We start from the raw sequence: 15,598 nt of genomic DNA on the forward strand, positions 1-15,598 counted from the left end.
TGTGCCGTCAGCACCGCATAAAGTGGCTTGTATGCTGGTGCAGAGGCACTTACCTCAGCGGCGGACACAGCAGGGCTCTGCAACATCCAAGCCCACAAGGGGACAGCGGTACAGAAATTTAATAAACAAAAATGAAATTAATTCAGAAGTCTGCCCCACACTGCTGCTTCTGCTCTATTGCAGCCAACTTTAGTCAGCTCCCAGTGGAGTTTGGGATCAGGTGCAAACTTACAACACCAAAAAAATGTGTGGCATAAATTATTTATGATAATAGGCTTCCCTGGGACAGAAGAGGATTTTCTCCTTCTTCCTAACCACCTTTTGGGAGGTGGCATTTATTCCCCTTCCCTAAGGCACCAACCCCAGCCACCGCTCTACCATACTCCTCCTACTCGGGTTGGGCTGCCTGGGAGGTCATCAGCCTCTATCTATAACCACTATGTTTGGTCTTCTAAGGCAACTCATTGGCCACAGTAAGAAATAACATGCTGGACTTGATGGACCCACTAGTGGTCTGATCCAATAGGCTCTACTGATGTTCTTATATTCTTGCTGCTAAAAATACCGACATCCATTTTGAGCATGCTAAAAAAACCCCAATATTTAGCATAAACTGTGCAAAAAAGTAAAGCTTTTTTTAACTGAAACAGAGGCCCATTCCGCACACACAAAATAATGCATTTTCAAACCACTTTCACAACTGTTTGCAAGTGGATTTTGCTATTCCGCACAGTTTCAAAGAGCACTGAAAGCAGTTTGAAAGTGCATTATTCTGCATGTGCGGAATGAGTCAAGTGTTAATTTCTCCAACACAAAGTTTCTACAGGAATCAGTAACTACTGTCCACTGTGTTAGCTGAGGAGCAGCCAGAAATTTCCACTAATATCCACTCCCACTGTTGTCCCTACATTGTTCCTGAATGTTCCCTCAACCCTCAGGAGCAGCATTTCAGTAGATTGAAGGAGGAGGCAGGAAGTAGGGAAGAACTACTAAACCAGTTTCACGGTGCTGGTAGAAGTTAGCATCTGATCTGTAGATGTGCATAATTATGTTTTAATAAAATGTTCGTGGATATCCAGTAATGGATAAATCCTTCCTTTGTAAGCTTTTTCAGGATTTCATTACAATTGCCTTATCCTGTATCTATCGCCTGAGCATATTGATCTCTAAAAAGAAGTTAAAGATTTTTCTTTCTTTCTGGCATTTGCTGACCAGAGTTAAGCAAGTGGAATATTTCAGTCTATTTCACCTTACTCCATTACAGAGCAAACAATTTAGCCCCTAGTTTTAATTACTGGTGATGGTATATTTAGCAGCAATAACAACTTAACATCTCTGCAACACTTCTGAAGACCAGCTCTGCAAAACCTCAGAGGCAAAGATATGGGTAGCTGTTAACCAGGAAAGAATTTGACCTACTAAGAACAATAGAAGTTCTGTAATTAAAAGCTGTTTTGGACTAGTTCTGTAATTTACAAATTACACCCACTGAGTGGACTTGAACAAGAAGTTATTCCCAATTTTAGTATGTCTCAAGTATGTCCTTCTCCCATTAAAGAGCTTCATGGAGGCAAGGGGGTATCTGCGATAGGCATCACAGCATGCAACTTCTCCTCTAAAATAGTTACCCCTCAGTATTTTGGGATTTGTCTTGTTGTGTTCAAGCCTAGACGGGAAAGGGATGACAGCTGACTTTTTCTTTGGGCCAAAAGATGTGTCCTATCTTCACAAAGAAAGGGCTAATTAGAGCCCGGTGAGTCACCTCAAGATGCTTTAATCAGCACACCAAGTAGACTTTTTCCCACCAAATCAGCGTCCAAATGGTCTAAGCATTTATGTTTATGAACCTTCAAGGCTCTCCTACTCTTTGGTCCAAAGCCCTTGAAAAGCAATCAGGTGTTTTTTTTAGCTCTGGCATCCCTGTCATAATAACCCTTACTCCTCAGGACCCATTTTAAGGTATAAAACCAGGTTGTTTGGTCCCCATGGGTGTGTATGTGTGTGTCCTGGATCTATGCCTCACACCTCAACTTGTGTGGGGGTCCTCTCTTTACTCCTGAAAACATGAGCATTTCCTTCCTTCATGTGTTTCTTGAGCAGTTCTTCGGGACTGGCATTTATTCCCCCTCCCTAAACACTATCCAACCTCTTTCATTTTTCCTATAGTTAACTGCTTTAAGTGTGTATGTTTTATGGTTTAAAATTTTATTTCATTTTTAGTAAAACTCATGTTTGTTCCAACAACTGCCTCTTTATTTTAAGAATTTTAACTTGGGATAATCCTGGTATACAGTTTCTCAATCCTAGCCTCCACCCCACCTCACTCTGCCTCCAGCTAATTTCACAAAGAAAGGGCTAATTGTTCCAACAACTGCCTCTTTATTTGTTCCAACAACTGCCTCTTTATTTTAAGAATTTTAACTTGGATAATCCTGGTATTAAGCCAATCCTAGCCTCCACCCCACCTCACTCTGCCTCCAGCTAATTTCACAAAGAAAGGGCTAATTGTTCCAACAACTGCCTCTTTATTTGTTCCAACAACTGCCTCTTTATTTTAAGAATTTTAACTTGGGATAATCCTGGTATACAGTTTCTCAATCCTAGCCTCCACCCCACCTCACTCTGCCTCCAGCTACTCTCATTAAAAGAAAGGGCCAATTGTTCCAACAACTGCCTTTCTTTTTTATTTTAGTTCTAAACAACTGCCTTTATTTTTAAGAATTTCTGAATCTCTAGATAATCCTGGTATACAGTTTCTCAATCCTAGCCTCCACCCCACCTCACTCTGCCTCCAGCTAATTTCCACAACTTAAGTGGAGACTGCCTTCCTGGCATAAGAGTTCCTGAGTGTGTGAGTTCCTTCCCCACCATAATGTTAACAGACTTTCAGTAGTAGTATAATATGAATAAAAGGGTCTTACCTCAGCATAACATTTTTCCCATCACTTCTTGTACACCTCACCTGCCTTGTTTGATAGCCAATCTCTATATCCAATGATTTAGAACTGAGGTGGAGTTTAAACCTATGGAAGTTTTGGTCATTCTCAACCACTTGAAGTTTGAAAGTGCTTCGTTCTGTAGAATCCAAACTGAAGTCCATACTAGTTCTCCCAATCATATTCATTTCTTTAAGGTGAGGCAGTCGGCATTTACTCCAAGATCCAACTTTCAGACTGTAGGTATATTCCTCTTCCCCATGAGAACAAGAGATAAAACCATTGCAAGTCCTTGATTCAGTGAGATTTGGACATTTGGCCCCACCGTAGAGTGGTGGAGCAATAACAGAACGAGTTCTATGCTGTAAACGCTTTCCACAGTGTCTCCTACAAACAGACCAGGAGGAGAACTGTGATACCACACAATCCCGGGGACAAGGAATTAGGCAAGCTTGTTCCATAGGTGGTTGAGGAATGAAATGTTCACATATCTCATTTGAAACAACTGTTCTGTTCAGTTTTTGTACACACTGTACATGTCTGTGCTGTAATCCATGCTGTGCAGTTACACACTCTGAAGTCCGTGGCTTGACTTCACCATGAGCAAAAGGAACTAGAACACACATGTGCCATTCTGAAACTTCCCATTCAAAGAGTTCAAGATGCCAGTCACATATTTTAAAGCAGCTCCTCTGGCTATCAGGCCTATCACTTTGTTCACAGTTTGAATGGTGGGTGGTCCAGCCTTCAGAATGGACACACCAAACTACACGACTCTGAACCCCACCTGAACCACAATCACCTATGCATCGACCCCAATGACCTAAAAAAACAGAGAGAGACAATAAATCATTCAAATTGCCTGTACCTGCTATATTATCAAAGAGATCTACAAAATGACTTCATGTGGAGACATCTCGCTTTCAGTCTCATTTATCATAATGGAACTAACTGATCGCTGAGAAGACAGGCAATCACAGCGCTCCCAAAACCTAACTATGAGCAATGAGCTTGATCCACCAACACAGGTCCAATTCCCGTGCCTTCTATTACCCTGTCATCTCCTTCTTCCTTCCCACTCGGGCTTCTCACAACATCTGATCGTGAGTCCCCAGTGTGGTGTCTTTCCTGCTGATGAGCAAGTGATTTTAGGAAGTAGGTGGACCTTTTCCCAGCTGGGCAGATTTTTGGCAGCAGCTGCTATCACAGCACAAGGATCTTATATGCCTAATAAAGGTGGTTGTTATAGCACAAGGATCTTCACAGAATAACTGAAAGTAAACTGTGCGAATGCAAGAAAATGTTTTTAAACATGTTCATTTTAAAAGGCACTCTGTTAAACAGACCTTTTGTCTGAAATGCTGAAGAGTTATCACTATATCTTGTCTCACCTAAAGACAGATGCTCAATTGTGACCTAATGCCCAATGCCCCTCTTCTTCCTGTGGAATGTTCCTCTGTGGGCGTGGTTCTTCAGGAGCAGACCTACAAGTGGAGCATTCTACAAGGAAAAGAGGGGTATTTGGTCGCAATTGAGCTTCTGTCTTTTAATGAGACAAGGTTTAGCGTTATGCATAACCTCACCACATTTGGTGGCAGGCTCTGCCTCTTGTGGCAATCATGTTGTGCTTGGCTCTGCCTTCTATGGCAGCTATTTTGTGGTTGCACTCACCACCCTGTGTCAGAATTTCAAAGGTGACCACAGGCTCTAAAAGGGTAGATGCATATGCTCCAGTTCTAGAAAATTGTATTGCTTCAGTACCACGCTCGCAATAATTATTCTATACATTTTTAATGAAAGCAGGTAGTTGATAAACAGCTAGTTTATAGTACATGGCATTCAAAGGATAAATTAACAATATTTTGTTATAGTTCATTTAAGAGACTGAGGCCAGATCAAATTGAGTGAAGTATTGTGAAAAAGTTGCAGAATAACTGCAATAATGTATTTAGAGATGCTCCTTCAATAGAAGCCCTTTGGACACGAGGTGATTAAAAAATATATTTAAAACATTCATCAGCCATCTTTTTCCTAAGATTTACACAAGCAACAGAATCTCAGTAAAAACACCTTTCTTAAGAACAGTTTCATTGCCCTCCACAAAAAGCTCTTTGAAACAAGACAGTCTTGCAGGAGCTTGGCAAAGTCAGCACAGTGTGGTGGTTAGAATGTCAATCTAGCACCTTGGAGACCCAGGTTTCAATCTCCATTCCATTTGTTAAAGGGGTCTACAGGGGAACCAGGAAATGACCGGCCAGTCAGCCTAACATCTGCCCCAGGCAAATTAGTACTATAATCAAATACAGAATCATTAGCCACACAGAGGAACAAAGTCTATTGAGGGAAAATCAGCATGGCTTGAAAAGGAAAGTACTGCCTCACAAACCTTTTGGAGTTCCTTGAGGAAGTGAACATGTAGATAACAGTGACATGGGAGACATTATATACTTTGACTTTCAAAAGGATGTTAACAACATACCTTACCAAAGACTCATCAGTAAAATTAAGTTGTTGCATGAGAGGCCAGGTTCAAGTATGAATTAAAAATTAATTAAATAGCGGGAAGCAAAGAATAGGAATAAATGAACAGCTCTCACAATGGAAGAAAGTAAGGAGTGGCATCCCACAAGATTCAGTATTGGGGCCAGTACTATTTAATTTCTTAATAAGGGATCCAGAATTGGGGGTGAGTAGTGTAATGGCCAAGTTTGCAAATGACACAAAATTATTCAGGTGGTAAAAACCAAGGATGATTGTAAATATCTCCAGGTGGATCACCACAAACTGAATGAATGGACAATAATGTGGCAAACAAAGTTCAATGTTGGTAAGTGTAAAGTGATGTACCCTAGAACAAAAAAAATTCCCAGCTTTAAGTATGGGCTAATCTGGTCTGCATTTGCTGAGATTGAGAAGGGAAAAGATCTTAGGGTTGTAGCAGATAGCTCAATGAAAGTGCCAGCCTAGTTTGCTGGATTAATGAAAAAAGCAAACTCAGTAAGTACAGGGTTATTAGGAAAGAGATTGAAAATAAAACAACATATATTATACTGCCTCTATATAGATCAATGGTGTGGCCTCAGTAATATGATATACAGTTCTGATCATTTTATTTCAAAAAGCATGGAAGAGGACAGCAACTTGAGGTTATCCAATGAAGCTGATGGGCAGTAGATTCAGGACAGACAAAAGGAAATACCTCTTTACATAGTGAGTGACTAAAATGTGGAATTCACTGCCAGAGGATATGGTGATGGCCAAAGGCATAGACAGCTTTAAAGAGAGATTAGATAGATTCATGGATGATACATCTATCAATGGCTACTAGCCTTGGTGACTAAAGGGAACCTCCACTGTTCAAAGACAGTCAACCTCTGAATCCCAGGGCCAAATGCCAACATCAGGGTAAGGCCTCAGCCTCTATGCCCTGCTGTTGGAACTCTAGAGGAACTGGTTGACCACTGAGTGATCAACAATCCACAATGGGCACAAAAAATTGGCTTGCAGTCTAATCATTTACTGAGTTAGTAATATGAACCAGGCCTACCATGGGGCTACAGTATGCCCTTATACCATTCATGTGAATAAACACAACACACATCATCAGGAAGTTTCTTCAAGCTAATCTGAAAACTCTGTAACGAATGGCCAGAATCTGTTATTAGTCTGGCTTCAATAAGTCTTTGATGGCTCATGTGTTTGTGGTATTTTCACAATTCTTCAGTATTGTTCCAGATGATTTCATTCATACAGTACAAATTGGACCGTGTTTTATCTCTGCACTGTTTGTCTCGCTGCAAAATGGCCACTGAGTGAGGCAGCATGCTGGATTAGATGGACCACTAGTCTGATCCACCAGGATCCACTTCTTATGTTCTTAGTCGGCCATGGAACTTTGCTACAGGACCATTGGCCATGCATATACTCTCAACCTAACATCTCATAAGGCTGTTGTGAGGATAAAGTGGAGAAGAGGAGAATGATGTGAGTAATTTTGAATTCCCAACTGGGGAGAAAAATTGGGATAAATGAAGTTAATAAATAAACAAATAAAACAAGAAGTGAGGAGTATCTCTATATCTGTTCCAACAGGCCGTTCCACAATGTTAGCCTACCACTAAACATGCCCTGGTTCTGCCATATGTAGAACAAACTGTTTTTAGGGAGGCACAGCAATGAGATTGTAGTCCCAACAGGGGACACCAGGTTCAGACTTGGCACTGCATGAACCCAATCAGTCAAACACCAAGAGGGAGAGGTATAAAACCCACTTTATTTTGGCTGCAGTCCAAAACAGGCTACTTGCTAAAGGCAGAAGCAAACAATCTTACAAAAGCTTAGACGTTATATGGACAGGTATGTGTCAATATTATATCAGCTGATACATCATTTGGAGACATCCCTCTACGCTGGTAAACAGGTAAAGCCCCTTCAGACAATTTCTTGCATCCCTTGACTATGGAAATGAAGAGAAGGGGTCACATGGGTGTGAATTTTACCATGTCAATGAGACCTTGGTCAGCATTCCAGCTTAGTTGAAAAGGAAACTTTTCCACTGCAAGGTCATACAACAATAAAGCACTTACTATGGCTAATTTCCTCATCTCTGAAGTGGAGGAAGAGTCTAATTCAGTGCTTATCTTGCATACTTAATGTTCCTCAGCAGATCAAGGAAAGCTTGAAACTCCCAACTGAGTTACTGTCTTTGGCCATGGATGTAATTCACACTTGAGGTCATTAGTATGCAGAGGTTAACAGAATCTCCAGATGCCCTGTGGCTTTGCATGGGCATTGACTATAGGAAATGGATCCTCAGCTCATCAAGTTAACAGTATAAAACAATGGAGAAACAGAAAAATACAAAAATGGAAAACTAAAAAGGCCTCTATTTGCTTTCTCAAACGCCAAGCCCAGGCTGCTACCACAAGATCACCCTAAGAGCATGATTGGTACACCAGAGTGTACCAGGAGATACAGTTCAATAGGCAGAAGAATTTGAGAACATTAAGGAATTTAGGGTCACAAACTTCACTTTGAATTGGACCCGGAAGCCAAAAGATAATTAATAAAGATATGAACACTGATATTATATGTTCTGAATGGCTGATTCCCGCTCAAAGCAAGACCACCACATTTAGCCCCAAATAAAGCTTGAGTGGTTTTCAACAGAATCTCCCACAGAGCACATTATGGCAGCATAATCTTGGAGGTTACAGTCATATAGACTAGCATGGCCAAGTTGGTGGAATCTTTTATAATGATAAGGGCCTAACTTCAGAGCAAAATGCTTCAGTGAAAGTAAGAGGAAGAAAAAAATGCATTGTCACTGAAAATAAGATTTCTACTAGAGTTCAGCTGCAGGGAAAGCAGTGCAGTAGAAGATATAACAAATTTCAAAAATATCTCCACCTAGTGGCAGAGAATTTGACTCCATACATTATGCACAAAGAGTTCCAAAATCTTAAACCACATTGTGATTTAATGTTCACAGTATTCCCAACGAATCCTGGGTTGTGTAGTTGGGCGAGGTGCTAGAAATCTAGGTTCCTTCTGTTACATTATGTGTATGATCTGCTCCCTTAGTGAAAAATACATTTCCTACAGGTCAAAGCAGTTGAGGTATAGCTACTTTTAGTGCTAGATAAGTTCACAGGTATAAAATTGAAACTGCATACATACGAGTAGGTACTTCTAATTATTCTATCATAATCAGAAAGGGATTGCTTTTAGCACTTCAGTATACAGAAAAGACAATTATACTATCTTAGAGCATTTTACACATTAATCAGCATTGTTCTCATTATCATATATACTTCTCAGCAACTTTAATTGGGAACAAGCAAATGGCAAAGCTCATTCTAAAGCTCATTTGAAAGCTAAAAAGGCCTAAAGGAACATGAAAATTTAATATCAACTTACACAAAAGACATTTTTAAAGTGTAGAATGAATTTGAAAGAAATGTATAAAGCAGCAGTCTAAATGCAAAAATAATTTAAAACTGATTAAGGAAACAATTTGTAAATAGGAAGACTACATATAATAAAATTAATATTAAAAAATCTGAATCACCATCAGAATGACTAAAAACATATTATATCAAATGCGCCTTCATTCTTGCATTCCTAGCAAAAACAAGAACTGCAGCTACACAAGATGCTGAAGAACAATACTATGAACATCCAATATTTTTTATTCTTAAATGTCAGCCTGGAGGACATTCATGCTGGGGCCGCAGCTGAAAGGTACTCTTCTGCCTTCAGGTCAGTTTTAAACTACTAGGCGTTAGTCTTTCTTTAAATAATTGGTATCAGGCCATGTAGGAAGATTAATACAGTTAATGGGTTGTTGGAAATGTGCAGTGATGGCCCTTCTATGGTAGTCACGTTCAGGTTGTTCAAACATGAACTGAATAGCCCATCAAACATTCACCTGTAGAGATCATGATACATGATGTGAGCCAAACTGTTTGGTAATTGAACACTATTAGAAATTACCTCCAGATGTATTGGATTTGGAGCACTGTCCCTATGTTCCTCTGGAGGCAAATGCTTTCTATCTTGAAATCAGCAGAAAGTGCCCCACATTGCACACTGCAGTGGGACACCACATCCATATAAAGGACAGAAATGTAAAAAAGAGTTAGGATACAAGCCATAATTTGGCCCACTGGGCAAATAAACAGGTTTCCTCCAGTGAATAAATAACAACTCCAAGGGATTGTTTGAGTTTCAGAAGCAGCAAAGGAAAAAGATTAGACCATCGTGGATTCCACACAGCATATAAACAAGCTCATTTATAATGATTGCAACTCGTTACAAATATGCTGTGCGGAATCATGGTGACAGATCTAATCTGAATTAGTCCATCTATCATTAGTTAATAATAAATACCACACTGCAGATCTGTTTATAGATCTCCAAGCATTTTATCCAGTTTGACCCTCAGTTAAAGACAGATCATTTCAGCATCCCAAACCACATATATTTTTACACAAAGGCCAAATGAATATCCCCACAATTCTTTCCATTCAATGTTTGTGCTGACTATGCACCCTTATTATTGCAAAACAAATAAGAAAGGATATGAGATTTACCCAGAGATCTATTAGTGGCAGGAACAAGACTATTTACCACACTTTGGCAGTCTGTTCTGTCCCTGGAAAGCTGATCTTTAGGCCATTTCTGCACGGCCGGAGCAGTGGCTTCCCACTGGCTTAAATAAAGCCAATGGAGCGTCGGGACCCCTCGCTTTGCATGGAGCCACCCAGGGTGTTTGCGAGGCACTTACCTTTCCTTCTTGTGCAGCTCTGGATGGCTGGAAAGACATGCCCACGCTGCCCTCCAACCCCCAGCATGGGTGTGTCTTTCCAGTCATCCATCGCAAACACCAGAAGGGCCAGAGGGGTTTCTCAAAGCTGCCTACCACGCTAGTAGCGGCTCCTACACCACGCCAGCGTGAGAATACTGGCGATGAAAGTTCAAAAGCAGCCGCCCTTCGCACTGCTTTGGGTGGCATGTGAGCATTGGCATGCTGCTGCAGCTGTGCTTAACAGCCGGGACAGTGTATTTACCGTTCCTAGGGTGCTGTTTTTTGGCTTTGCTGGACCTAGTTAGTTATACAGTGTACTTTCAAAAAGTTCATACCTACTTTGGATTGGCTTTATTTGATTGGTGGTGGAAAGTGGTATCATGTCGCAGCCAACCAATGGTGACCCCAAAAGGTTTTCAAGGCAAGAAACAGAGGTAGTTGCCATTTCCTGCCTCTGTGTAGCAACCCTGGACTTCATTGATAGTGTCCCACACAAGTACTAACCAGGGTGACCCAGCTTAAATTTCGAGATCATGCTAACCTGGGCTATTACACTGGATAAATATGGTTTTAGGCTGGATTTCCAAGAGATTACACTTTCTGAACACATTTTAAGCAATACAGGTGGAACTGAATGGACAGTCAGTACCTACTGCAGCTCTCATAATATCTTCTAAGGAGCAAACACTGAAGTTGTTTACACATTCAGAACAAGCACATAGTAGGATTACTTTGATTTAGGAAGCAGATGATGTTACTGCATATTTAAATTCTACTATACAGTTCTACACTTATCTGAATGTTTTCAATGGCTATGGAGTGCTTCACATGAAAATCCATTCAGTCAATCCTGTTTCTCCATACAGCCAGAAATGGTAAATTCCTGGTATGCTGAGCATGCAGACCAGTCCAGCTCATCACAGAAGCTGGCAACGAAAGTACTGAATCTAAGAATTATAATTCCAATATGATTCTAGTATGATATATTCATGTACTTTTATCTCACTGTACTGAGCAGGAGCAGAGTAAAAGAGAAAATTGATAACTTCTCCCTCATCCTGACTTCGTGATAGTTCGTTATCTTCTATCCACAGCCTGGAAACAACTGTAGTAGTGCCAAATAAGGAGAGTGATCAAGAACAGTGCTGGGCCTTGAGTAGGAGTAATGCTCCGTGGACTGAACTCAAAGTTTGTCAAGATCAAGATCAGGGAATCATACTTGAGTTTTTAGTTCATGCATACCAATATATTCAAGCAATATGGCAAATTACAAGAACAAAATCCCTTTCTCCCACTAAAGTAGTTGCACAATAACAACAAAATGCAACATGAGAATGGAACCAAGACATCCAATTCCCTGTGTCCCAAGAGCTGCTACAGTGAAGGCAACTTGACAGATGCCAGGCCTACCTTCTTTTAAGGAGTAAGGGGTTTTCACAGCTGCTCCAAGCCAATTCAGAACAACTCTTAAGAAAGTTTGTTTCCACCCTAACATTTAACCAGACCACAGCTTAAACTCTCACTTCTTAGCTCCTGCTCTTTGAAAGTGTTAGACCAGGGGTCTGCAACCTGTAGCTCTCCAGATGTTCATGGACTACAAATCCCATCAGCCCCTGCCAGCATGGCCAAGGCTGCAGACCCTTGGGTTAGACTGAGACGCAGAGCTTCAAGTCAATTCAAAGGCAATACAACCACTGCACTAATCTGAAGGGAACAGAAGCACAACTGCCTTGTACTTTTTTTGTTCCTCTTGTCATCCAAAATAGATTTTTTTTTCATGTATTCTGACAAGAAGAAGTACAAGTTCCCAAGGCAGTAGAAACTTGCACCTTTCCATTAAGGAGGACACAAGAAGCTATGCTGTATTGCACATGTGATAATAAAGCTTCTGGTGTGGATTTTCTGAGGGTCATAGTTCATGTGCCCTGTAAATGCCATGGCTGGAATTAGTGTTGAGTTAGTGTTGAGTTAGCATTAAGCGTCCTCAAGTTGCTTGCAACTTATGGTGACCTTATGAATTTACAATCTCCCAAACATCCTATTGTTAAAAGCCTTGCTCAGGTCTTACAAACTAAGGGCCATGCCTTCTTTTATCTATCTCATTTTGGATCTTCCTCTTTGCATGCTGCCTTCAGCTTTTCCTAGCATTATTGTCTTTTCCAGTGAATCTTATAATGTCCACAAGGAATTATAGCCTCAGTTTAACTATTTTAGCTTCAAGGGAGTGCTCTGAATTGATTTGATCTAGAACCCACTGATCTGTCTGTTTGGTAGTCCACAGCATCCTTAAAAATCTCTTCCAACTCATTTCAAATAAATCAGCTTCCTTCCTGACAGCTTAGTTCACTGCCCATCTTTTATAACCATGCATAGTAACAAGAAATACAATAGTATGAATTATCCTGGTTGCCAGTGACACATCCTTACACTTGAGATTTTTTTTAATGATACCTTCATGGCTGCCCTTCCCAGTCTCAATCTCCTGATTTCTTGGTTGCAGTCCCCTTTTTGGTTGATGATGGAGTTAAGGAAAAGAAAATATTTTAACAATTTCTTAAAGTTCTGTAGTTCCTAGGTTTTTTAAAAGTTTTTTTAATATGAATGACAGATATTCCCCACTACTCCCCCCCCCCCCAAAAAAAAAACCCTGTACAACAAACTGGTTTTTAAATTTACCTGTTTCAAGTGGCATTTAAGAAACAAAAGTAAGAACAACCCTTAAGTATGCAGAACTGAATATATGGTTCTTTGAAATATTGTACAAAGGAAAAAAGTGATGGCATTTGGAATTGCATGAAATAAAAAATATGTATTAATATTGTGAAGTTCAAATATTGGAAACTTATCTAAAAGTAGTGTTTATATTTATTCCTTACAAATTCATAAAAGAGGTAATGTCTTTCTTTTCCAGTCTACTTTGAAAACCTGCTTATAAAAAGAAAAGCACAAAAGAAACATAATGCAGAGCACAGGCCTATAACAGGAAAGACAGAGAAAGAGTAATTTCTTCTAAATGGAATTCAATTAACATAGATGAAGAACCTCATTGTTAACCATCATTTTGCATCTTAGAATCTTTCCAATATGCAGCAACAATTTGTGAAAGTATTTACTAATATAATGCTTTGCTAAAAATCCATTGCAAGCAGTCCTACCATTACATAGTTATTTAGCAGCGGGGTGTAACTTGCAATCATAAGTACAATTACCACAGAAGTTCAGAATTATATTCTTAAAATTATAAAATCCAAAGTAGTGGAATCTTCCCTACAGCCAGAAACTGAAAGGAAGAAAAAGGATAACGAGTTTTTTCTTCCTCCTAATAAAAGAGAAAAGACTTACTTCAGCTTGGATGCAGTTGATCATTCTCTCTGTATTATTCACACAATAGGTTTTTGGCATTCTGTCCTATGTGGGATGTATAGGTGGGTAATCTATTCATTGGCACAGCTAGAGATCCAGCATCCACAATTTGGCTAATTAAAACAAGCTTATTTAGAATTACCACACAAATCAAAAGGAGCCATACATGACTACATAATAGTTCTATGTGCCCCCAAATACATACACATACATACCATATGATGAATAGAGGGAATTCCATAAATCTAATTTAATATATAACCTTTTAAATTAATGGAGTACCTCTGTGGGGTTATCTTTTCTTCCTCTCCCACCCACAAACTTGAATCTTAGCTGGCTCTTATATATATATGCAGCAAGGGAAGGGCTTCTGTAAATCCGACTCCTTTCACAAAAAAAAAAACTATGGAGGAAAGCTTTCTCAAGCTCTCCAGAATATAAGATGTCCTATTCCTAAAATCAGTTAGTTCATCTCAGGATCAGAAAAACATGAGAGGAAGTCTCCCATCCCTAGACTCTAGGAAAACATGATGGGACAGTTCCATCCTAGGACTGAAAAAAACATATTCAAGTTAACTCCTAAAATAGGGAGAGGGAGCTTGAAGCATGCCTGATCATAACATACTCATCATGTCCACATAAGACTTTCTATGAGGGACAAATCTCTTTACCCTCTTGGAGACCTTCTGAGTGCTCCTGTATGCTCTCATCCTTCTGATTCTTAGATTGATTGGTTGTGGGTGAGGTGGGTGCCTTTGCTTGCACCCATCCCTTGGAACTGACGAAGCCAGTCTGATGCTAGAGTTCCGATTGAAGCTTGCCAGAACTGAGGAAATTAGGAGGGGAGACTTCTAAGTTACTCAGAGGTGGGAGCTGACAGTGCCAAGGATGGTTGCATGGGTGTTAGGGACCCTGACAGAAGCAAGGAAGCTAACATGGCCTTCTACCACAAAACCACCTTAAGTCTGGAAGCCCTCTCAGAACGGGCTTTGCGGTTAAACTTATGAGACACAGCACATTTCAATACACTGTGTGCTTCACCAAGGCAAATAAGGCAGGACTTGTGCTCATCCGACACAGCCATCATGATGTGGCACTCAGAGCATTTCTTGAAAAGCATTTTGGTATGGCTGTTGATCCTCTCTCACCCTGTATTTAGAGGCGCGAGCGTCCAAGACCCAAGCAGGGCTTAGTAAAGTCCTCTAGACCCAGCAAAGCTGCCCTAGAGCAGCTGAAGGAAGCAAGAGAGAACTGTAGAGCAAAGAAAACTCACAGACCAAGCTTAAATGAAATAACAGGGATACTTGCTAAATGGGACTCTGAAAGAAGCCCAAAAGAGAAGCTGGAGGGAGAGCAGTCCTGGAACCTCCAGGCCATGCGATGGTTTTAGGGGCAGGAAAAGGTCCACTATTAGTGCTCTTGGAGTGAGGGGCACCATGGCTTGTTAAGCTAAGTGGATTAGGCTGTCTGCCATTCGGCTGGACTGTCCAGGCACAGCCCCCAATATGGGGCAGCACCACAACCGACAACAAGCTATAGGATCTAGATCCTTCTGTAGCATGTGCACTGTAAGTAGGGTTTCCCAGGCAGACACTTTGTAGTATCTGAGACAGGAGGAATTGGGGGGGGGGGGAGATGGTGACGAACCAGCACTTAATGAAATGAGCTCCTGATTTATGACTGACTGCACCTCCTCTGGCCCAGTCCATAAAAGGACAAGAAGAGGAGAAGAGTTTGAATTTATATCCCCTCTTTCACTCCTGTAAGGAGACTCAAAAGGGCTTAAAAACTCCTATCCCTTTCTCTCTCCACAACAAACACCTTGTGAAGTAGGTGGGGATGAGAGAGTTCCAAAGAACTGTGACTGGTCCAAGGTCACCCAGCAGGAATGTAGGGGTGGGGAAACAAATCTGGTTCACCAGCTAAGAGTCTGCCACTCATATAGAGGAGTGGGGAATAAAATCTACTTCTCCAGATTAGAGTCCACCTG

The 15,598-nt window shown here is 40.7% G+C and overlaps 1 protein-coding gene across 1 annotated transcript in view; it reads right to left on the reverse strand.

Moving 5' to 3' along the window:
- THSD7B (thrombospondin type 1 domain containing 7B) overlaps positions 1-15,598 on the reverse strand; it is a 552,862-nt gene that overhangs the window by 308,846 nt on the left and 228,418 nt on the right. The window contains exon 3 of the mRNA XM_048484496.1: positions 2,922-3,759. Coding sequence (XP_048340453.1) covers positions 2,922-3,759 — 838 coding nt within the window. The remainder of the gene's footprint in view (positions 1-2,921; positions 3,760-15,598) is intronic.

This window comes from Sphaerodactylus townsendi, linkage group LG02 (genome assembly GCF_021028975.2).
Source record: "Sphaerodactylus townsendi isolate TG3544 linkage group LG02, MPM_Stown_v2.3, whole genome shotgun sequence".
Taxonomy (NCBI): domain Eukaryota; kingdom Metazoa; phylum Chordata; class Lepidosauria; order Squamata; family Sphaerodactylidae; genus Sphaerodactylus; species Sphaerodactylus townsendi.